The 25,620-nt window shown below is 35.0% G+C and overlaps 1 protein-coding gene across 1 annotated transcript in view; it reads left to right on the top strand.

Annotated features, from left to right (window-relative positions):
- Window positions 1-24,448, top strand: part of Enpp3 (ectonucleotide pyrophosphatase/phosphodiesterase 3) — a 97,052-nt gene extending 72,604 nt beyond the window's left edge. The window contains 9 exon segments of the mRNA XM_047558745.1: window positions 920-1,007; window positions 2,305-2,492; window positions 4,109-4,179; window positions 5,717-5,852; window positions 12,576-12,711; window positions 15,723-15,800; window positions 16,329-16,461; window positions 18,481-18,637; window positions 23,978-24,448. Of these exon segments, the coding sequence (XP_047414701.1) occupies window positions 920-1,007; window positions 2,305-2,492; window positions 4,109-4,179; window positions 5,717-5,852; window positions 12,576-12,711; window positions 15,723-15,800; window positions 16,329-16,461; window positions 18,481-18,637; window positions 23,978-24,148 (1,158 nt within the window). The 3' untranslated portion in view covers window positions 24,149-24,448.
- The last annotated feature ends 1,172 nt before the right edge of the window (window positions 24,449-25,620 follow it).

Raw genomic sequence — 25,620 nt, 5'->3', positions numbered from 1 at the left:
GTGTAAAATGTAGCTGATACTCCTCCATAGTCAAAGCCTTATAATTATTGCATCCTGATTGTCTTATCTAGTTCCATTTGTCACACACACACACACACACACACACACACACACTCCTTTCCAAATGGGAAAAAAAAAGTGTTAGGCTCTTTATGAACATACTGTGTCTCAATTTTGCCATGGTGAGTTATATCACTTTATAAATACCTGAAAAATCTCTAGAAACAGCTTTTCTATTAATTAGACTACCATATGATAACTAAATTCATGACTACAAGAAAAACTTATGCCTCCAATTCTTTACTGATCATCTTAGAAAAACATGTATATCACATTAACTAAAAAGAATTGTTTATCCATATTGATACTTCTAGTTGTTTATAATCTTAAATAATTAGATTGTTATGAATAACATAAAGTTAGTAATAATTAAATAAAACAGAATATATAGTTCTCTTCACAAAAGTAAAGGGAAGAGGTGTTTGAGAAGTAGGTGGGTTAGGAAAGTGTGCAAAAATTTAGTGCTTTAAATTTCTTGTCAGGTACTAACATATTTGAGCAATGATATGAAAGGAATATGAAAACAACATATGGTGTCGTACAATAAATTTCTAATACATAATGTCTAGATGTTATGGAATTGTGCTGATGTGGGTTGTCCACTGTTGCCTGTGTTGCTAGTTGTTGACATGTGAGGTACTGGGGAAACAGGTAGAGACAGGTAAACACAGCATGCATTATATTGGATTAGAATTGACACAACATCACAGGTGGAAATGATTTCAAAATCATTTTCAAAACTGAAAAGAAATCCTTACAGAAGCCTAGATGCAAACAGGAGAGGAAAAACGGTGTCTCTTCCTACAATTATATGTGAATCCAGATGTTATCTAGTAATAGTATTACTATTACCACCTAGGCTCTCTTTTTGGCACATGGACCCAGTTTTAAAGAGCAGACTGAAGTTGAACCATTTGAAAATATTGAAGTGTATAATCTACTGTGTGGTAAGTATAAGTAAATAAATTCACCAGCAAAAGGTGAATAATTTTTCAATATATTGTAGATTGAAACTGTGGACAAATTGAATCCCTAAGGCTAGATGCTGTGCATTAAGACAGAACATAGGAAAGATGGGGAGAAATTATTTATTATCCAGAATTATTCAGACTTAAGAGTGAATTCATTTTTGTTTTCCTAGTAATGATAAACCTTAGATCTTAGGAAACCATGCTTTTCTATCAGTTAGTTGCTATATGATAATTTAATAAAATTCAGAAAAATAAAATAACACTTCCAACTTTTCAAAGCAGGATAAACATGCCTTAAAACACCAGTACTTTCTTGTAATTATAAGAAGTCTCCTGGCATAGAAGGATGTTAAGAAAGTTATTACACTTTTTTATGTTATTACACTCCGGGTTGAAGAACTGAAAAGAATCAGGATCTTAGGGAACCTAATCTACCTTTAAATCTATATGCCTGGCTCAGTCCATTGTACTCTCAAATCACTTGCCTGGTAAAGCAAAGAGAAAGCTACAGTTTCTCTGTTAATTGGATATAAGCATGTGCACAACTGTTTCTCTTAATCTTACCATTCCTAATTGAGGGTAGCTTAGAGACTCAAAAGTACCTGTTTTTAAAATAATGTTTTGTAGTCTTTACAACTAAATTCTTGTTCCCACAGCTGCTGAGTTTGTGGCCAGGGTTTTTGGCCCTTTGTGGGAATGGTTAGAAGTACTCTAATCCGAGGAGAGATCTCCCTTAGGTAATAGTCAGCAAGAGCCGTGTAAAAGGCTATGTTTATAAAATGTTTTTTATGTTCTGTTGTTGAAAAAATAGAAGTTTTCTAAATATTAAATAAAACTCACTAGTTTAATTTTTTAAAAGCATCCATTCTTAGACAAATTTCATATAACTTAGTAAACATTATTTTAAATATGATGATAAATCATTTAACTTCTTTCAACTTGATTTTAACTTAAGAGGATAGCATTTTATGCTAGACAACCATGGTATGCTTAAGGAACAAAGTGATCCTTTTAACAATGCAGCTTTTCTCCCAAGGGACAGAAAAAGTTCATGGAAGTTCCTGAGGCTTCTCTAGGTGACTGAACCATTGTGGAAAGACTAGATGCTGGAGCACTGGGGGATGAAAGTCAGTAAACTGAATGGCATATACAGTACACAGCTGGGTTACAGCAGAATTATTAAATGAATGAAACAGTAGATATTTCCCATCTCCCACACAGGAATTGTTGCCTTCCAATTTAAAGCTGTTCTGAACTTATTTGTTTAAAACAGATCTCCTACGCATTCAACCAGCACCAAACAATGGTACCCATGGTAGTCTAAACCATCTTCTGAAGGTGCCTTTTTATGAACCATCACATGCAGAGGAAGTGTCAATGTTGTCAGTTTGTGGCTTTACTACTCTGTTGCCTACAGGATCTCTAAACTGTTCATGTCCTGGGCTATCTTATACACAGAATGTAAGTAATAACTTTATGCATCCACAAGACTGTAAATGTAAAAGGGCAAGCTGATCTATAACCAGGGTTGTGTTCTGGCTTGAATTATTAAGTACCTGTGTGGGTTCTCTAAACTTTACCTGGAAATTAGGGATTCTAATGCAGGCATTATAAGATTTAAGTGTGGGAATATACTTTGTAAATTGGAAAGCAGAATTTGGGAAGAAATTGTTAATCCTGCTATGAGCTATTTGTCCTCACCATTCAAAATAATCTTGGACCTCTTTTTGATTTTTCTCATTAACCATTCTTAAAGTTGGAGAATCAGGTGGACATGCTTGCCATTTAGAGCAAAACAAATTGGGAGGGTGCAGGAATTTGGGCAGCAATGGAGAATTTCTATCAGGCACAGCTTGGACACTGACTGATTGATAGTAGACACTGAAAAGGTCCTATTAATAGATCATGCCCTGGGCTGAGTACAGGGCAAGACTTCAGATTCTAGGAGATTCTCAACAAGGAAGTTCCAAATGCCCCAAAGGCAAGGAGGAAGAACAGGGACTCAAAATACAAAGACCAGCCCCACCTTTGGGAATCAGATCACCTGGGTGGGTTGGGATTTCTGAATAAAATTGGAACCCAGGAACCCATCAAGTTAAATGAATGTCAAAGTACATTTGATTCCAAGTTCAAAATGTGGTTGTAGAGCTAAATAAACACTGGCTATCTCAGGTAAAAATTGCTCCTAATGGTCAAGGGCCATGAAGAGTACATTCTCTAATCCTCAAAATATCATTACACCCACACATAAATAAAAACCCAACAACAACAACAAAAATAAAATAAATAACTTTAAGGGACAACCAGTAAAACTTCTCTGTAATTATAACTCCATAGCAATGATCAGAATAGGGGTATGGGTTTCCTACCTGATATCCCTGATAACTTCAGTTCCAGGTCTCCACTACTCCAGATAACTTCAATGGAATGACCATTAAAATGATGATGATGATGGTGATGATATAAAGTGGGTATTGGGTATTTTATTGCTCACTTTAGAGAAAAAGAGGACTCAGAGAAGTTAGGCAAATTGTCCAAGGTCACAGAAAGTTAGTCTATCTAACTGCAAATATAGAGTTCCTCTCTGTAAAGAATGTCTCTTTGTATACCAGGTATGGATCCAAGACCAGCATCTACATGACCTGGGGGTTGTCTAGAGATGCAGAACCTCAGTCCATAACCCAGGTTTATGAAATCATGATATGCACTTTAACAAGCCCTCAAGAGTTTTGTATGCATCTCAAACTTGAGAAGCACTGGTTATCATCCTGACTCCATTGTTGATTCCAGCTGCCATCAGAATGCTTTGTCCCATTGTCAGTTATATCTTTGCCAACTGCTACACACACACACACACACACACACACACACACACACAGATTGAGGAAGCAATAGCATCTCTATTGCTAAGTAGTGGCAGAATCAGAATTTAAACCCATGTTAATCTGTTGTTGTTGTTCATGAGTAAATAAGGTTTCACTAGTAAAACACTTTGTATGATTACTGAAGAAGTAATATTGATCATCCTTTGACACATGTTATTACTTTACTTCCTCCCCTTCCCTGTTATATTACAGGTTCTCCATCTGGAACAAGTGAATCAAAGGCTAAATCTCACTGAAGAAGAAAGTAAGTCAGTAGAGTCTATGTTAAGTGTTTGATATTTAGAACTAACAAAACACAACATTACTCTTTGAGGATTTTCCAAAATAAGCTCACAGAGGCTTTTAAAAATTTTATTGCCAAGAAACCTGTTGGGGAAACCCACAGGCCTAATAATAAAGGATACCAAGCACCAGGAGAGTTAAGGTGGTACCAAGATTGTGAAAAATTCCTTGAACTGGTTGTGCTTGTCTCCTGTCCTCTCTTCTCTTTCTAAGGTGTGAACAGACCACATTTCTAGATTCCTGGCTATAGAACCTGGGGCAAGTTATTTACTCTTGCTATGCCTCTGACTCCTCATCTATCATACCCCTTCATGTAGCTGTAAAGATAAAAACAGCTAATCCATGGAAATAATTTACCAGTGCCTGACCTATAGCAATGTCTCTATTACCTATTATCCTTTAAGTATTCTTGTGTTAAACTCGCTGGGCCTCAGTCTCATCATCCCTTATTGTCTGCAGGGGATGGGTTCCAAAACTCCTTGCAGATAAGCAAAATCTGCAGATGCTCAACTCCCCTATATAAATGGCATAGTATTTTCAATAAGCTATGCATATTCCCCCATAAACTCTAAGTTATCTTTAGACTACTTGTAAGGCCTTATACAATGTATATGGTATGTAAACAGTTGTTATACTGTGTTGTTTAGGGGAAAATGAGAAAGGAAAAAAATCTTTACATGCTCAGGAAATGTTTTTTAAATATTTCCAATCTTCAGTTGGTTGAATCAAATATAATAGCATACAGAAACAAATAAAGACATTAGGATATAGTCTGCATCTACTCAGGCTGCTATAACAAAACTCCTTAAGCAGGTGACTAATATACAACAGAAATTTATTCTCACAGTTCTGGAAGCTGAGCAGTCCCAGACTGAATTGCCAACAGATTCAGTGTCTGGCCAGGGCCCACTTCCTCATAGATGGCCTTTGCATTCTAACTTCATATGGCAGAAAGGACAAGGAATCTCTCTGAGCTCTCATCTTTATAAGGGCACTAATTCCCTTTATAAGGACTTCACCTGATGATCTAAATGACCTAGAGGTCCCACCTTCAAATACCACCTTTGGATTAGGGTTTCAACATGAATTTGGAAGGACATAAACATTCAGACTATAGCAGGCTTACTTTTTAAAAAATTCCAATATCTTTCCTATGATAATTATTGAAATAGGTCATCTTTGTTATAAGTAGGCGCTTTGGGTTTTAAGGTTTTATCTCTTTGGATATATCTTGTGAGATATAAAACACAAGGAGCCAAAGAGAGCTTCAGATCTTTGCTTAGCCTTTTGCTTAACCAAGTTATTTACCTAAGCCTTAGTTTTGTGATCTGTAGAAAGGGATAATAATACCTACCTCACAGAGTGTTGTGAGTTTTAGGAGGTTAAGTATATAAAATATTTGTTAGAATACCTAACAATAAGCCACCAGAGGGTAGTTGTATGCATAGATGGCACTTGCTATTTTCACAAATATTTTTATTTTATGTTATTTTCATTTTAGTAACAGCACAGTGAAAGTAAATTTGCATTTGGGAGGCCCAGGGTTATGCAGAAGAACAAGGACCACTGTCTCCTTTACCACAGGGAATACGTCAGTGGATTTGCAAAAGCTATGAAGATGCCTATGTGGAGTTCATACACAGTCCCCAAGCCAGTAGTTCCCGAGTTCATTGATCCATGTAGCCTGGAAAAATTTGCAATTCTTTAATGTTGTAATGCATTGAATTTTGTTTTACAGCAGCAATCACAAAGGTTTTCACTTCCATGTAGCTTGTAAGAGAAAGTTCTAGGTATTACATAAACCTTTTGATAGGTGCTATTTGGTGCAAAAAAGGACTACATTGGGTTTTGCTTGAAGAAATTAGAGCGTTTTTATAGGCCAGTTTGCCAATTGGTAAAGCGTAGAAACTGAAACAACAGCAAGTACAGAGATACACTGTCCTCAAGTACACAGTGGGTTACACATAGAAGGTAACAGTATCAGGTCATAAGGGGCTTTGTACTTTTTTCACTATTTAACAAGTATTCTGTTATCTGCTGTGTGCTGTGGAAGGGCAAGGAGCACTGTGAATAGGACATGATCCTTCCTGAAGGCTGCAGCCAGCTCTCTGATGAGTTAGGCTCAACTTAAGTGAGCAGATGTGGTGACATCACAGGTCTCTCTAGACCAAGGTTGAGAATCCATTCATTTAAATCCTCTTCCCTCTTCACTGTCTGGCAAACTCCCTTTCACTAAATGGTGCCAGGATGATCAACTACCCATGAGGAAGAAAATTTTAGATACCTACCTAACACTATACACAAAATTAATTTCTAGTGGATTATAGACCTAAATATGAACAAGAAATCCATATTTTCCTTTGTGCATATCTTATGACCTTAGGATAAAGAAAGATTTCTTAGAACACAACAACAATAAAATTACAGAGGAAATTAATTTGACCTTATTAACATTAATGTGTGACAATGACAGTCATGGATAGGACAGCATATTTGCATTGCATATAAGAACAAGTGATAAAGATCCAGAATAGTAATTAGGATCCAGAACAGATAATAATTTCTGCAAATAGACAAGAGGATAAAAATCATCTTAGTTAATATATGGACAAAAGATATGAGCCAAGCAATTCAACCTCATTAACAGTCAGGTAAATGTAAATCAAAGTAAAAGGTAAAATCAGCCCAAATGCTTGACTTCTTTAGGACAGGGAGTGGTTATAAAATATCCCTGGTTATTAAAATGTTCAGTGAAAGCTTATTAAATGGAATGTATAGACTAATCATTCCCAACCACGAACTTCATCTGGAAGAACAAGAGACCTCGAATAGCCAAAACAATCCTGAGTAGAAAAAAGAAAAAGTGAAGCAGGAGGTATCACAATACCAGACCTTAAACTATACTACAGAGCCATAGTAACAAAATGGCATGCTGTTGGCACCAAAATAGACAGGCAGACCAATGGTACAGAATAGAAGACATAAAGACAAAACCACATAAATACAGTCACCTCATACTAGACGAAGGAGCCAAAAACATACAATGGAGAAAAGATAGCCTGTTCAACAAATGGTGCTGGCAATACTGGAAATCCATATGCAGTAAAATGAAATTAAACCTCTATCTCTCACCCTGCACAAAACTCAACTCAAAATGGATCAAGGACTTAGGAATTAGATCAGAGACCCTGCACCTAATAGAAGACAAAGTAGGCCTGAATCGTCATCATGTTGGCTTAGGATCAGACTTCCTTAACAAGACTCCCAAAGCACAAGAAACTAAAGCAAGAATCAATAAATGGGATGGACTCAAACGACAATGCTTTTTCTCAGCAAAGGATACAATCAAGAACGTGAAGAGAGAGCCTACAGAGTGGGCTTTTCTACATGCACTTCAGATAGAGCACTTATTTCCAAAATTTATAAAGAACTTACAAAACTTTATGCCAAAAATACAAAGAACACAATCAATAAATGGACTAAGGAACTGGACAGGCATTTACAGAAGAAGACATACAAGTGATTATAAATATATGAAAAAGTGTTCATCTCTAGTAATTATGAGAAATGCAAATTAAAACAACTCTAAGATTTCATCTTACTCCAATTAGAATGGCTATTATCAAGAACACAAACAATAATAGATGTTGGCATGGATGTGGGGGAAAAGGCATACTTTTACACTGCTGGTGAAGTTTTTAAATTGGTGCAGCCACTCTGGAAAGCAATGTGGAGAATCCTCAGAAAACTTGGAATGGACCCACCTTTTGATCCAGTTATCCCACTCGGTTTATACCCAAAGGACTTAAAATCAGCATACTACAGTAATCCAACCATTATTTAAAAGAACTTTAGAGACAAAGTGTACTGCTATCCAGAAGGATAAATAAATAAATAATCAGGACTCTGTTTTTGTAGAGATAATCATAATATTTTAGATCAGAGAAATGATCTCTAGCTGTTAACTGTTCTTGCTAAGGAAGTAATTGATGATAGCCAGTAATTAGCATTCTATGAAATCATTTCTATTTTGTTTTTGCTTTTGAGACTGAAGGCATATTCAACATCAGTCTTATTCAGTTCTCTATTTTGAAAAGTCCAGGCAGGTACTAGGGATTGTGTGGCACTGAAGGGAATGTTTATGTTTTTAATAATTTCCGCTGCTGTCTTGCATTCCTGAATTTGTATGAGCTTTGGCGGAAACCAAAGGCAGAGGGATTTTAAGTCAGTGCAGAGGAGGAATTTAGTACAATTCTTCTTTGTTATTCTTTAAAAACTAGCTTCTTTGTTACCAAAAGATCCTGTCCTTTCTCTGATCCCACAGATGGACTTGTCTGTTTCTCCCTCCATGTGACAGGATGGAATTCTAGCAATTTTCTGCTTTCTAATTCAGAAATTGCTCTGTTCATGTGTTGTGGTTCAGGAAAATTACATACAAGGATGTTTTGAGATTCACATAAAAATGTTGTAAATCAGTCCTGTGTTTGAAAAATTAGACTTTAAATAAGTCTGGAACATGAGCCCCAGTTGGTCCATGGCTTTAAGTTTTATGGAGTTCTAGTTTTCTGTGGTTTTGGTGAATTTCTAATTTTTGTTGCTATCTCAGAAGAGTTCTGGGTAAGTAGTTGTTACTTGAAATCACAGTCCTACAACTGCTTCAAAACCAGGAAGACTGGTCAGGATGGCTTTTGTTTCTGGGCCTGTTCAAAAGGAAGATATGAACTGGTTTTTCTGTTGGTAGCTAAAAAATTAAAATAAAAGAAAGAATTGTGATTGTTATTTAGAGTAAATACTTCAGAAATTTAATATGAAATCAAAAGATTTTTCAGAGGGAAAAATCTATCATTCTTTGAAAATGCTCCATATAATATACATAAATATAATATTATACATATATTCTAGCATATATTATATATCACCCATATCACTGAATCATTGAAGTTTTAAAGCCTTTTTGTGTCTACATCTTATCCTAATCATGCATTGTAAGTCTTTAAAAAATCATGACTTATTATATGTTAGAAACTTTTTTTTTTTTTTTTTTTTTTTAACCATGAGAATAATTTTCCTAGTGAGGGAAAATCATACAATTAGACAAACGAAACTATAGTAGTTAAAAGTATAGCTATTATCCTTACTGTGAGATAAGATTAAAACTATCCAATCTTTGAATAAATATGTTTTAACTTTACATTTGGTCCACAGGTAAGGAGAATGTATCACTTCAATTAAAATAAACTTACCTGCTGTTCCAGTTACGTTTGTCTGATAGAAGTAGAACATCTCACTTTTCTGTCTGTTCTCATCATTTGCTTCTCTTGAAAGATCTGAAGAGGTAGAGAGTTTAGATTTTATCTGAGTGTCTATTAGGCTCTGTTTATTGTTTTTCTTACTTTTCTCTGACTTCAGAAGTACCAGGGACTCTGAAAAGAGGGCAGAATTGAGGCTGTTTATGTGGTGGTGGTGATGACCATGTGGTGGTAGTGGTTCACCATCGCCTTTATTCATGAGACCACGGCTCAGGAAGGACGTGACCCCTGCTCCCTGTCCTTCTAGAGGCTGTGTTTGGCATCCTCTCACCTTCATAAAGGAGGCCACATCCTGCTTTCCTAGTCTTAATTCTTGTCTACTTGAGAGTTCAAGTCTGATATGTAAGAAATAAATCTTGAGATTTTCAGTTGGAAGAACACATGTAACTTCTCTTAGTACTTTCTGCCTACAGCTATCCTGGTCCATTTTCCTCAACCCCATATGTATGCTACTTTCAGAAAATGGTGAACAGTTTGCCCAACTAAATTTTTTGAGCACAACTTTATAGCAACATTCTCATGAAAAATAATAAACTTCCCTTAACATTTTTATAATTTGAACTGTTGGATATAGGCATTCCAGTTCTTGTACATTATGAATAAATGCTTTTGTGGCTACCTTTGTGTATTTTATATGTCTTCAAAAGAAACTTATTAAACACATGAGACGTTAGAGTAAAAGAAGGAAACAGCAAACTCAGTCTCCTTGGTATTTATGGGACTGACTCAGTCAGCAGTCATTGTCCCCCATTCTCCCATTTTTTACAACATATTTGTGTGCCTCTTTATTACCAAGTGGAGAAACTGGTTGTTCAGAACTGTTCACTATGATATATTTTTGAAACAACATAAATTAATGTTTTTAGTTTTCCACACTGTGGCTCTTGAAGGAGAGCAGAAAAAATGATGAGAGGAATCCAATGCACTTAACACAGATATCTTCCTATTTCTCGGTTTACTTCTTGCTTTGGTGGAACCATATTGCTCAAGAGCTTCCTTAGAGAGGAAGAAAAGAAGATGCATGTTGAGACTGTAGGTGTCTCAAAATGTTTCAATTCTACCTGTACTAAGTTGATGGTTCAACTGGCTTTAGAATTTAGAGATTTTTAAAAAGTTAATAGGACATTAGATTTCTGGTTTGATTGTCTAATTTACTTATATTTTCTATACTTTTCCCCATGTATTTGTCTTTAATTTCATTTTATGAGACATTTATAATTTCATCTTTCAGATCATATTGAATATTTATTTCTGCTGTCCCATTTTTTAAAATCTCAAAGACCTCTTTCTTCTATCTCCTTTCTTATTGCGTTCTGTATTTTCTTTATTTTGCTATATATACTCTTATCTGAGAGTTTCTCCTGCTCTCTCTATTATCTCTTTTTTCCTCTTGGTTCCTCTTTCTCACCCTCACTGAATGGTTAGTGGTCTTTGACTGTCAGCTCATTCTTTGAGGGAGAGGCACTGAACACGGCTGGGGCAGTTCATAGACTTCTCTAGGTTGATTAGGAATAAGACCAGTCGTTTTGTTTTGGACTCTCAACTCTAAGTATCTAGTTTACTTTCAGGTTTGATTGTTTTCCAAAGAGAGAGCACTTCAAATCTGACCCAGTGTATATGATTTGCAGGTTACATGGGGTAATGAGATTGGGAGTTTTACTTAATCCCATTATTTTATTTAATCCCATTGTTTTCAATATGGTGTGCACGCCCTTTGCTGCTCTCCATGTCCTTTACTCTGGGCATTTCTCTGGTTTAAACTCTTTGGAGAGTAAATATTCTATCTGGCCTCTCTAACCTGTCCTCTCGTTTCCAGTCCTACATATATTCTCTGGTAGACTCCAAGTTCTACTCTTCTGGCCCTCTATCGTAAGAATCCAATTCTTGCTGTTTTCCCCAGTCACTGGCTCTTGGTGGTCAGTGTTTACTGATCTACTCAGTCAGATTACTGCTTGTTTATCTACTTTGCAACTTCATGATGACTGTACTTCCCCCCCATGGAATTCGAGAAGGTTGTAAAGATAAATGTATGTGTTCAATCAATTTGAAAAGTTTGCTCAACTATTGTTTGTTTTCTAACTGCAGCTTTACAGTGTGTTTGGGAATACATGCCCTTCTTGGTTCCCCCTGGAGAAGTCCTTGTCTTCAGCAGCTACTTACTCTAGACTTCAGCATGGTGTTCTTCTGCTTATAACTACAGCATAGAGTATACATTGCCTTTTGCTTTGCAAATTGATCACACATTTTAGACAACATAGTTAGTTTTTGCTTTTAGCAGTGAATAAAGGAAGGATATCCTAATTTAATTTTCTTTTTAATTTTTTCAAGTTTGTTAAGAAATAGATCTGTGGTAGGCAGTAGAAGATATAAAAATCTGAAAAATTAAATTATAATGGTCACTTACCCATGGCAATACTCTAATCAAAATATGATGACCATGCAATATGTTACCTTAAATACTGAACTTAGGCAGCACATTTATAAGACACCCCCAGTGAATAAATTATTGTATTAATCTTTTAGAGTTACAAAGACAATTATTAAAGAAAATTCCTGTTTGATAATGAATGAAGCATAGCTACAAATTTATTTAAGTCCAAAAATAAATATAGTTAGATAACTATGTCTTCTTTGAATCAACCTTAAACTGTTTAGAAGTTCTTGTCCAATTCATATCTATAGTTCTAAAATAAATGGTTTTAATTTTATTTTCAATTTTTATTTGAATGTACAAGATACATCATACATAAAATGTGATCCTGGAAAAGGTTTTGAGTTTTGGCAATGCTGACATTTTTCCTCTGTTCACAATTCAGGTTTAGTTTGCAAAGATTCCTTTCTAAGACACATTTGATTTGCCCTCCCAATGTCCCCTAACCGGAAGGGAACCACAGAAAACAAGAAAACATTGCTGAAAACACCCATTTTCATTGCTTGCGTAGACCTGATTCACTAAGAAATAGGAAGAGGTTAAATGAAAAAACACTCTAGGGAAGTTATAAGCCATATAAGGCAATGGGTGAGCCACAACTGTGGGTGTAATTTTTTTCTTTTCTCTCTTTCAACAGGGAAACACATCGCCTCCTCCTCCCACTGTCCCAGACTGTCTGCGGGTTGATGTCAGGGTTATTTCTTTTGAGAGCCAAAATTGTTCCCTCTCTTTTCCAGACCAGAATATCACCTACGGCTTCCTCTATCCTCCTGGTTCGTAGAGCTCTTTTTTAGAGCAATAGCTTAGAAAGCCCTCATCAGCTGGATGTGGGCATGTGCCTTAAACATATACTCTCCACACAAACTACATGCTTGGGCTAAACTAACTGCCTAAGACGCTTCCAGTGGTTGTGGACTTGCCAGAGGCAGAACAACAGCTATCATAAAGACTAATAAATTTTGCCACGAGAAGCACCCATCAGCTCTAATCTGGCCCAGATGTTTAGAGAGGTCGACAGGTTTAGGTTTAATTTTAAAACTGAGGATTCTTTGGAGAGTAACACAAGCATCTAAAAAAAAAAAAAAAAAACATTTTTTTCTGGCTACTACCATAGCTAAATTCTCCATTGAGAATGCAGCTGTTTCTGTGAAAAGAAATCAGACTGGCATTCTAGCCTGTCACTCACGCTGTGTGTCCAACAGCTTTGAACTGTGGGTTCAGTAGCCACAGTTTTTGTATTGTATTGTTCTATTTTTTGTTTGGAGGTTTTTTGTTTGTTTGTTTGTTTGTTTTGAGAGGATCTCTCTTGGGAACATACAAAGCCAGTGTGATTTTTCTAAAACTCAAGTCTCTGTCCCATTCAGCAGAAATATAATTTTCATGAGATTTTCAACATTTTCAGCTTCTGAAAATGTGTTTACCTCTTGATATAAGCCTGTATTTATTTTTCCTGAAGTCATAACCAGAAAGGCTTAATATAGAGATTTGTAATTTAAGAGATTCTGAGATTTAAAAAGACTTAATGAAAGCTAGTAGCATATCAATTTTAATCCCTGACACAGAATTAGAGTAAATAAACTAATATATTTATTTAAGTATCTTGATTTAAGTAATCAGGGTCTTCCAAATATATGTGAGTCCTAGGATAAAGCTTTAAAATTGCAATATATTATTAGTAAAAGTTTTTAGCTTGACATATAAAATTGTAGACATTAAGCTGCGAGATATTGGTTAGTATATAAGCATTTTCTGTGATAAGGAAATTTTTAACTAAACAACTTGTATCAAAAATACTAAGGATGAAATGAAACTTCGTCTAACTTTCTACCACAAATTTTAATTCTTTCTTAGAAATGAAAATTCCATTATAAGTGAATTCTTATTTTTCTGTAATATAAAAGTAATATATTTGTTGATTGCTTTTCCAATTTTCAGGGCTTAGTTTGAAAAAGTAGAAAAGATTCTGGGGTCTGAGTATTGGAAACACTGCGAAATTTTCTGTCTTCCTTGCACTGTGGTGCCTACCCATTGGCCTACTATCTTAGTTTTAGTTAAGATACTCAGACTGGTTCAAATATAAAAAGTGTTCTAGTACATAACTCACCAAAGTGGAATTGTGTAGTATTTGTTTTTGTGTCTTGTTTATTTTGCTTAGCATAATTATCAAATACTAAAGAATTTTAAATAGTCAAATTCATAGGATCAAGGAATAAAACAGTAGTTGTCAGGGGCTGAGGGAGGGGGAAATGAAGAGTTACTAATAAATGGGCATAGAGTTTCAGTCCAGCCAGTTGAATTAGCCCTGGAGATCTGTTAGAAACCTCATTATGGTTTGGATGTGGTCTGCTCCGTGGTGTTCATATGCTATAGGCTTGGTCCCCCATGCAGCAGTCTTTAAGAAGGAATTAAACCTTTAAGAGGTGGTACCTAGTACAAAGCATTAGCTCATTTGGAGTGTTGCCTTCAGAAATGATTAATGCCAGGTTCTTAGGAGTGAGTTCTCAAAAAAGCAAGTTGTTATAAAAATAGCAAGGCTGGCCACTTCCTTGTCTCTGGCTTCCTTGATAGCCATGTAATCTCTTCGGCACACCAACATTTCCCTTTCTGCTTTTCCACCATGTTGTGTTCCAGCCAATAGGACCCTCACCAGAGGTCAAACAGATGGGGTCACCCTATCTTGGACTTTTAGACTCCTAAACTGTGAGCTAAATAAACCTCTTTTCTTTGTAAGTGCCACCCAGCCTCAGGTATTTTGCTATAGCACAGAGGATGAACTAAATATACACAGAGTTAGCAATGTTGTATTCTACACTAAAAATTTGTTAAGAAGGTAGATTTCAGTATCTTTACCGAAATAAAACCTTTATAGGTTTTCAGTTTTTAATTCTGATAATAATTCTGATAATAATTCAGTGAGCTAGATGCCTGGAAACAAATGAATCACAGAGGAACTCAACACTTTGCTCAAGTAGTATAACTGGTAAGCAGAGGGGATCACACACTTGCTTAATACTCACTGTGCTAAGGGGCACACCTGTCATTCCTCAGAGCCAATTATTTGTGATGTTCTCTTCAGCAATCTCCATCAAATATAAATCTACTTTCTTATAAAATTTTGTTTCTGAAGAGTTATTCATAAGGGCATTGTTATTTTGTGCACATTCAATAACTATGCATCCATATCAGCCATTATATTTGTTTCCTAGGACTTCTGTTACAAAGTATTTATTTAAAATAACACAAATATATTCTTTCACAATTTTGGAAGGTAGAAGTCTAAGATCAAGTCATTTACAGGACCAAGTTCCCTGTGAAGCTTCTAGGACAGAGTCCTTCCTTGCCTCTTTGAGCTTCTGGTGGCTCCAGGCATGCGGTTGTATCACTCTAATCTTTGTGTCCTCTTCATGTGGCCTTCTCCTGAATGTGTTTTCTGTCTTCTAAATAATTCCTTATAAAGATACCAGTCATTAGATGAAGAGCCCACATTAAGGCATCAATAATGTCATCTAGAGATCCTTAACTACATCTGTAAATATTTGAAATAAGTTTACATTCAGAGGAATGAGAGGGTTGGACTTGGACATATCTTTTGGAGAGTCACATTTCAAGCTACTGCAAGTATCAAATGCATAAAACTGCCTGCATTGTTGATAACCTCTACTAAATGTACTCAATATTTCTGCATTTTGACTATTCATAAATTTACATCAATATGTAACAGTAATAGGTAGTTTGTCATATTTCCTCTTGTAGCTAAATTTAATAGGATCCATTTGTTTTTCAGCAAACAGTAGAACTTCTGATAGTCGACAGGATGCTTTAATTACAAGTAATGTGGTCCCTATGTATGAAGAATTCAAAAGTAAGTTTTACTTATTTTTCTTGAAATACCTAAGTGACTCTTGGAATTTACAGAAAAATCCCTGACATACCTTCTTTTCAACATATTTCAACTTTGAGGAACATGTTGCTAGAATTCTGATAATTTGACTTTAGCTATTAACTGCAGAGAGCTATTTACAAAACTAAATTTTACTGACACTTACCCTAAGTAAATGAAAGGTAAATGTTTGTACCCAGAATAATAATTAATAAGATGCATGTGTGCTCTGACCATCTTTAACACCCCTTGTCTCCAAAACAACTCAGCCCTATGTAGAAATTTGGAGATATATTTAATTGCAATTTAAAGCCTGCAACTATAGCAACAGAAAGTATCTTCAACATGGCTGCTTATTTTTGTTGCATGAGCTACTTGTAGAATGACCAAACCATCACTGTAAATTGTTGAAGTGGAATTTGATGCTATTTAAATATACTTATCTATAAGAAAACTATTCCTATGTTCAATAAAGGTAGATTTTTTAACATCTTATTCTTTCATTTTTAGAAATGTGGGACTATTTCCACAGGGTTCTTCTTATAGAATATGCCACTAAAAGAAATGGAGTAAATGTGATTAGTGGACCAATATTTGATTATAATTATGATGGCCATTTTGATACTCCAGATGAAATTACAGAGTAAGTAATATAGATTTTCATTTTTTCAATTTTCACCTTTGGCAGTACTGAGGAGTTGAACCCAGGGCCTTGAACATGGTAGGCAAATGCTGTACCACTGAGCTACATTCCTAGCCCTTTTTATTTTATTTTTAAGATAACCTTATAAGTTTCCCAGGTTGGTATCAAACTTGTGATTCTCCTGTTTCAGACTCCCACGTTGTTGGGATTACAAGTGTGAGCCATTGAACCCAACTAATTTGGGTTTTAGACTTAGCAACAAGGTATCATGAGGGGAAATCCCAATATTTTAAATATAAAATATGCATTTTAAATGTTATATGACATATTCATATTCAGATGTCATTGCTAACTATTTTCAACCCAGTCTAAATATTTAGAAAAAAATTACATGGTTAAAAATTAAATTAATAGGACAAAAAATTTTATCAGGCAGAGTTTAGCAAAATTTTCATTTGGAAAGTTTCTAAACTAATGGACAAAGGTAAAGTGAGATTTTGTAATAGTCATTCAGGAGGTAGGGAAAACTCAATATACTGTTGATAAATATAGAATCAATTCAACAGTAAATGAAAAACTCAAGTAAAGACTGCTTATCTTAGTAAATCACAATAATACCGAACAGTTCTTAAAAACATCTCCCAAGAGAGAATGTAAGTAAATTTCACATGCAAAACTAATCCAACTAAACTGTACATCTCAATATCAAACCTGTTCATAATAGGTGGCTGAGAATTAGTTTTGAATGCAGTATGAAGAAAGTTTCAGAAGTTTCATCCATCACTTCTTTTATTATCAAAATATAGGAAAGATCAAACGAAGCAAATAATTTCTAAGCCTATTTTATGTAAGGCAATGATTTCTACTATACCTTCTGATCAAGTAACCTTTGTGTCTACTAAGCAGGTAGATTTCATTTTGTTTACCTTCTCCTTATTTCAGTGTTTATTGCTTTCTACCTTTCATCATTGAATAAGTCAAACAAATATTTCGAAGTTCTTTACTATATGCTAAGTATGTTTTAATCATTTACATATACTTCATTTAATCTACAAAACAACCTTATAGTCAGTAGCAATAGTCCCCAGTTAAAGATGAGTAAACTTAGGCAAAACAGTTGCAATAGGCAAATTCCACAACTAGTAATTAGTACTAGTATTTAGTATTAGTATTTAGTAGTAGTAGTACTAGTATTTAGTACTGCTGTGACTAAAGGACCCAACCAGAACAACTGCAGAGGAAGAAAAGTTTGAGGGCTCATGATTTCAGAGGTCTTAGTCCATAGGCAGCCTCTCCATTCCATGGGGCTCAAGGTGAGGCCGAACATTGTGGCAGAGGAAAGCAGCTAACATGGTGATCAGAAAGCAAGCAAAAGAGACTCCACTGGCCAGATTCAAATACATCCCTCATAGTCGTGCCTTCAATTCCCAACTTTTCCAGCCACATGCTACCCGCCTTCAGTTATCACTCAGTTAATCCCTATCAGGGCATTAATTCACTGATTGGGTTAAGACTCTCACAACCCAATCATTTCTCCTCTGAATGTTCCTGCATTGTCTCATACATGAGGTTTGGGGGACACCTCACATCCAAACCATAACAAGTTGGTAGCACAAGTCCACTTCCTGATTAAAGCTGAGGAGACTCAGTAATAGAATGATAATTAGGTAAGTGAAAGTACACAGAGTTGGAATCTGGGCTCCTTCATTTCTAGCTCCTGCTCTATTAAAAAATACCACTGTGAAGAATGAAGTCAACAAAGCCAGGAAACAGCAAGCAGAATTTGTATTCTAATATTTTCCCATAATGCTAGAATGGCCAATCTTGAACTTCTGCTATAAATCTGTACTGACGACTGACTGAATTAAAAGAAATAAAATATAAAACATTGTACTTTCCATCTCTTACTATGTTTTACTATATTTTTACCTTGGCATTTCTTTAAAACTATATAAAGACATTTATGATCCTTCAAAGCAAAATTCTAATGACATCAAGTCTTTTCAATTATGTTTTTAGACATGTGGCCAACTCCAGCGTCCCCATACCAACACACTTTTTTGTGGTGCTGACAAGTTGTAAAAACCAGAACTTTGTACCAGATAACTGTCCTCAGTGGCTGGATGTCCTACCTTTTGTCATCCCCCACCGACCTACCAATGTGGAAAGCTGTCCTGTGAGTATGCTTTGGGAGAGTCCTGGGACCTGAAAAAATGATTGGTTAGAGCTCCTTTGGGTCTTCATAAAAGGTGGCTCTAAAAATATGTATAGGTATAGTTGTAATAAAAAATTGACTTCATTTTAAGGTTTTCTGCAGGTGATTCATCTTGTTATTAATATCAGACATGCATCTGCATATGTGAACATGTATACACTCACCAGGGAAGGGACAATGTCACTAATTTTTTATTCTGGACACAAATCTTAAGATTCTGTCCAAAGGTTGGCATTAAATTCATGTTTCCTGAATGAAAATGTAAATTTAAAAATTCCATCAATTTGAAACATGAGGTGTGAAATGAATTTTACACACACAAAATAAATTAGATCAAGTAACATTCTTTGTTAGGATCAGGCAAATTTTGTGTGAATGCACAAACACTTTAGAATGCACAAATGAGGAATACGTTGTCTCTTCCCTTAAGAAGTTCATATATAACGTTGATATATAAATGAGGTACAGGCACATAAATGAACCAGTCAATAATATAAGAATTATTTTAAAAATTAAAAATTAAGAGATGTCACAAAGGTGCATTCAGTTGTCAAATACTGTTAAAAGAATTTATGCTTGGAATTAAAAACATGTTGAGTTGGCATAATCAATAAAGGTTATATAAAACGAAGTGGAAGTAGGGCAGAGCCCTGGAGGATGGGCAGAATTTGATCCAGAAGAGTAGGAATGGTGTGAAGAATGAAGAATTTATAACAATAGGATAGAAGAGTCAAAGGAAAATGTAAACTCAAAGTCATTTACCTGCCCATTTGCAGGTAAATGGATGGGTTTGGAGAATATCATGCTATGTGAAAAAAGCCAATCCCAAAAATCCAAAGGCCGAATGATTTCTCTGAAAAGTGGATGAAGATACATAATGGGGGGTGGGGCCGGGATGAGGCAAGAATGGAGGAAGGATGGATTGTGCAGAGGTAAATGAGGGGAAGGGAGGGAGCGGGGGGAAGAAAGATAATAGAAAGAGACAAATATCATTACCCTATGTACAGGTATGATTACACAGTGTGACTACTCTGTGTACAACTAGAGAAATGAAAGTTGTACCCCATTTGTGTACAACAAATCAAAATAATAATAATAATAATAATAATAATAGAAGAAGAAGAAGAAAAAGATGAATCAAAGATTTTAAAATGTAGATAATTAGGAAAAATACAAAAAGAGGAATGAGAACTTTTTGGCAGGTAGATAGGATGGTTAAGTTTAGGCATGTCAGGTTAGTGGAAATGGGTGTTCACACAAAGTCCTATTGGCCATTAGAGACTGGAAATTAAAACTTAGACTCTAGGCTAGATGAAGATTTACATATATTTTGTCAAGTTTTCAACAAGAAGTCTGTTTTCACAATGTTATGCAATGGAAAGTACTTATATTTATTAGCAAGTACTTTTACTAGAAGCCTAGCAAAATAGAAGAAGGAAAGATAAGTAGCTCAACAGAGGGACAGAAAAGTATTGTTAGATTTCAAAGGAGAAATACTTCTTGGTAGGGATGGTGATGTTTTAGCAGGGTCATGCAGAGATGATTTGACTGGAGTGTTTGAACAGTCTTTCTTTAACTAAAGATGGAGGACAAATGTCAGACTTAGAGTCCTAAAATGAGGAAGGAGAGTTTCAAAACAAGAAACTACCAGATATTGTTGAATTCAATCCCTTCCTCCTTTTTCTGTCAGCATTTTCTTTACTTGAGACAAAGGTAAACCACCAGTCTTCACTTCCTCTTCTGAAGGCAGACACTGACAATTAATAGAATATTGTACTCTTTATCCAGGAATCAGGGTCAAGCAGTTATCACTGAGGTGACCATTATGGGGTGATTATAATTGATGTATAAGGAAGAAACTATTTGCTATCCCTTATGACCTCCTCTCAGGACTTTTGAAAACTCATCTTAAGTAGCTTTGCTATCTCTTGTCTTCCTCTCCTTCACCTATGCGCAGCAATACCAGCTTGCTCAACTTAAAATTTAATTTGTGGTTATGTCATACTTCCTCATACCAAAACTTTTGATTATCTATACCAAATAAAAAGCAAAGCAAAACAAGCAAAAAACTCCCAGTTAAGTCTCTTCACAACTTACCCTCAGTTGATGCTGTGAGCTCATGCTCAGGCCAGATGGAGTCCTTGAACTTTCTTGCACATATCTTGAGTCTCCCTACCTCATCACTGTTGCCCATATTCTTCTTGCTTCTAGAAGACCCTTCTTTCCCATCTTCTCAAAATTCCACCTGACCCCAAAGTTAACTGCAAATCATATGAAGCCTTCCCTGATCATCCAATGTGGAAATGATCTCCCCCAAATTGATAGGGCACCATATCTTCTGAACAGGACATCATCACCAATGAGTTGGACCCATGGTCCAGGAGTTTGAGGAAGTTGTGGTTTATGAATAAGGAGATGACATTCATATATATTATTCTGAGTCATAATATGATGAATATGAAGCAAAGCAAGTTATGACTACTTGGGAGTTAATAAGATGCGGCTGTCAACTAACTGTGGGGAAGAGGAAGCAGTATGTGAATCAGAGGTGCCTGAAAATTTAACTATGACTGGCCAGGAAATGTATAAGATAAGCAGTTGTTTTAAGAAGGATGAATTTCTCTTGGTGGTTTTCAGTTTGAGACTAATTATGTATTTAGGAGGATGTAAGTGAAACAGTATAGAATAGGACTTGAATGCATAGTTTAGGATTTAGACATCTTGGAATTAGTACCTTGGCCTAACTGAACTGTTAATAGCAATTTCCTCATCTCTTAGATATAATAAATATAAAAAATTTCACCTCCCTTCATAAAGTTGTTATGAGAATTATATAAGATGATTGATGAAAAAAAAACCCTAGGAGTTCCTAATATGTAGTTAATGAATGATGACCCTTTAAAGGAATCATATCTTATGATGGAGTTACATCCTAAAGACAACATAAGATGAAATTAAACCCCATAATCAAATCATTTAGAAAGTACAGTACAAGCTCAAACTGTTCCTTAGTCCAAACCAGCTAATATTTCCACTAGCATAAGAACAGGCAATTATGCTACAAGCATCTAATGAAATAGTTGGCATGCTTTAAGGGTCAAGTGTAGAAACTCAGCACATTTATGTCTTCTAGTTGTGTACAAAGGCACCCACTAAAAGAGGTTTGAGGGAACTGAGACCAGATGTAGGACTTGTAGATTCACAATTCCGCCTCATACTTGATCTAGAGAATTAGATTCATATTTCCTCATTTATTTACTTATTTTGCTTCCCTATTCCATCTTTCCTCCCTCTTCCTTTTTATTTTTATTCAACTTTTTATAATTAATTCCTGTTCAATAAATGAAAATGTAGCCATGAGTTTAAGGTACCTATTGTTATCATAAATTATTCAGCAGATATTGGAAAATACAGGTATGGAATTAGAAAAGAAATCAGAAAAGATGTCTATTTGGCATTAAGTCAAGGGAGCAAAATAAAATTGCCAAAGGAAAGAAAGTAGAGAGAAAAAAATCAAATTGAGAGAAAGATCAAGGATGGAATTACTTCGAGGCAGTTAAGTAAACAGAAGCTATCACTGAACGAGGGATGGTTATAGAGCTATGGAAGACAGAGGAGGAACATTCGAAAGCTGGGGCTAATCCACTAGGTGAAAGGTTTGCAGACACCCACTAATGAGGTTCCCTTGGCAGAGCAGCTGCCTTGGTGGGCTAGCAGCAATATGCAGACCATATTTCTAAAGAAAGAGAATGAAGAAGTGATTAAGGAAGAAAAAAACTGAAACAAATAAGCCAGGAGAAAGAGAGAGAATAATATAATTCAAGTGAGGAAAATGTTATGGAAAAAAAGTGATCAGATATATCAAATGCTGCTGAAGTGTGAAATAGTAAAGGCAAGTAAAAAAGACTGAGTTAGATTCCATTGGAAGACTAACTCAATTTAGCACACCACATTTTTATTTAAAATAAATTAAATAACATCATGGATCTCACACAGAAAATGTTCTAGTGGTTAGGAATAAAAAGTGACTTCATCTTACATTTGTCTGACTTAGTGGGTGGCTGCCTGTTTTGAGCCTGCATACTGAAAAAACAAGCAAACCACTGTGCTGAAGTAAAGTGAGAATTACTAAAACACATTCATTTAAATAAATGTAGTTGAAACTTTGTGAAAATTTAACGGAAAAGTAATGACATTAGAAATGTTGAATATTAGAAAATTAATAAAACTGGGTGCAGTGATACACACCTGTAATCCCAGCTATTCAGGCGCTGTGGCAGCAGGATTACAAGTTCAAGTCCAGCCTGGGCAACTTAGTAAGACCCTGTCTTAAAATAAAAGATTTTTATGACTCAGTGGTAAAGCAGCCCATGGTTCAATCCCCAGTAACACACACACATACACATACACACACACACACACAATTAATAAAGAATGTGTCACAGAAATCTTGGAACTAACTTTTACATAGTGAAAACTTGGTAAAAATTAAATGGCTAAGAAATAACTGAATAAAATATTCAACTATCATAATATTCAGAGTAATAAAATTTAAACAGGCACAAAATGCTATTTCGCACCCATGGATTGACAAAGATGTGGGGACATGAACATCATCTTCACTTGCTGTGGAGTGTCATGTTTACATTTGGTTAAGTTAAAATTGCATGTGCTCTATGACCCAGCAATTTCATCTATTTATCCTAGAAGTCCATGCTCTTAAACCAAGGATGCTAAGTTATTGATGACAGTTTCATTTGAAAAGGTAAAATGAAAAAAATAAGCTGTGCTAAATTAAAATGAGGTACTATCACATCTCTAGGTAAAAACATGACCTAAGTAGATCTGGATATATCACTATCTAGATTATAAACATAAAAATGAATGAAAAAACATTGGAATATACCACTTATAATGTCACATATAAATCTCATAGACCAATACTATGTGTTACATATTGATGTGTAGTAAAAATTTAAAATATTACATCGAATTCACACTGACTCATAGTAATGTTTATCTAAAAACAAAGAAACATTGGGAACTTGCCTTCGTCTGTAATATATTTATTTTAAAACCTTACATTTGAAGTAAATATACAAGTTGGCTAAAGTTTATGATTTTGTTGTGGCTGTGTTTCTTATAGTACATTTTTCGCTTTTTGTTTTATTAAACAAAATTTAATTGTTTCAAATAAAGATTTAAGGCAAAACATTTTTTAAAAAGACATTCTAATAAAATATATTTCTGTTAATGAAAAATCATGCTCTAGGAAAAATGATCTTTGGTTTCTCTTTTCAGGAATATACGACAGATGATGTTTGGATTAAAGAAAGATTTAAAGCACACATTGCCCGGATCCGTGACATAGAACTTCTTACTGGTCTTGACTTTTACCAGGAAAGAGCGCAGCCTGTCTCTGAAATTTTGCAACTAAAGACATATTTACCCCCATCTGAAACTGTTATTTAACTAATGTATGAAACAATTTTGGCAAACTGTAGATGGTATTTTCTGTTGGAAAATCATAAAATAAAGTTTTATATTTTTCCTTAATGCCCATAAAGTCATGTTGCTTAATTTGTATTATTCTTTTTTCTCTTTTACATTTTTGTGACTATGCATTATTTAAAATTTGCATTTTTCATAGAGTTTTTCCCATATTCTATCTTTTCTATTGTATGTATTATCCCATTCATAATCTTGGGCTATATTTTTCTGCCCAGTATTATCTAAACAAAAAGAATAACAAGAGGAGTAGGTCTTGCTTGGGAATAGTATCAATTTTACATCAATTTGTCATAAAACTTTTTATATTTAGCAACTATACTGCATTTAATAAAGTAAAAATGCACATAACTTTTGTTCAGTAATTTCACCTGTAACAATTGTCTGAAAAAGTGTCATTTGCACAAATGCACAAACATTTCAAAGATCAGAAAACATGGAATTTAAACCTGTATAAACAGAAAAGTAGTTCTATGTATTATAGATAATATGTCAAAGGAATAGGAGTAGCTGTGTTCCAAAAATTCTTGACAAAAAAACAGACTGGATTTGGCTCAGGATGTAGTTTGTCAACCTTGGTTTATATAATGAAGCCATAGTGTTAAGGGAGACAGGAATAGTGAGAAGAAAAAGGGCTATAAAATTTTTGTTTTGTGCCTTTGTACTGCCTAATTTTTTAAAACGCTGTATGTGAATTTCTTTACTTTTTCAAAATATGATTATGAACACAAGAGACCCCAGTATTTAATTATTTGAAGGCAAACTGTTGGTCAGATTCTTGGATTGCCAGACTGGTGAAGTCCCAGATTCGTCTCCGATATGAAGATGAGTTCACCCAAGGTCACAAGCTTTTGCTGCTAATGAAAAACCTTGTGACCTGAGCTTCAAGGAGAATATTATCATTTTCTATTTCTACCAGGATTTCAATTGAATTATGGTCACTAACTACAACTAATGGAAATGTTAGTTCAGTGCCAATGGAGTTTTTTTAAATACATTTTCTCCACTTGTAGGTTAGTTGAAAAATTTATGCAGTACAAAATGTATAATACAGAGAGACCAAAAGACAGGAGACACACCAAAAACTGCTTCCAAATATACAACAGTGTTAATATTCTATGTCTAGAAATAATTCCTTCCATGTTCTCTACCATAGTTTTGGAAACTAGATAAGATTCCTTGGGCTTTAGACACTCCCATGGGGAAACAAATGGGTGGTTACAACACTGAACTGAGTTTAACTCTGGAAGCCCTCATTGCCACTGAGTTTCTGTCAAAGTTTCTAGGTTTTTGAGTTCCCAACATAAAAATAAAAAAGATCAGTATGAGAAAAATTAGTCACCTCTTTTTTACATAGAATTTATGTGATGTTATGCCTTCTTTCTGTGTACTCATTGCATCCAAAATATGTACATGTAAAATCATTCTGAAAGAAT

This window comes from Sciurus carolinensis, chromosome 7 (assembly GCF_902686445.1).
Source record: "Sciurus carolinensis chromosome 7, mSciCar1.2, whole genome shotgun sequence".
In the NCBI taxonomy this organism is placed as follows: domain Eukaryota; kingdom Metazoa; phylum Chordata; class Mammalia; order Rodentia; family Sciuridae; genus Sciurus; species Sciurus carolinensis.
This window is presented reverse-complemented; position numbering and strand designations above follow the sequence as displayed.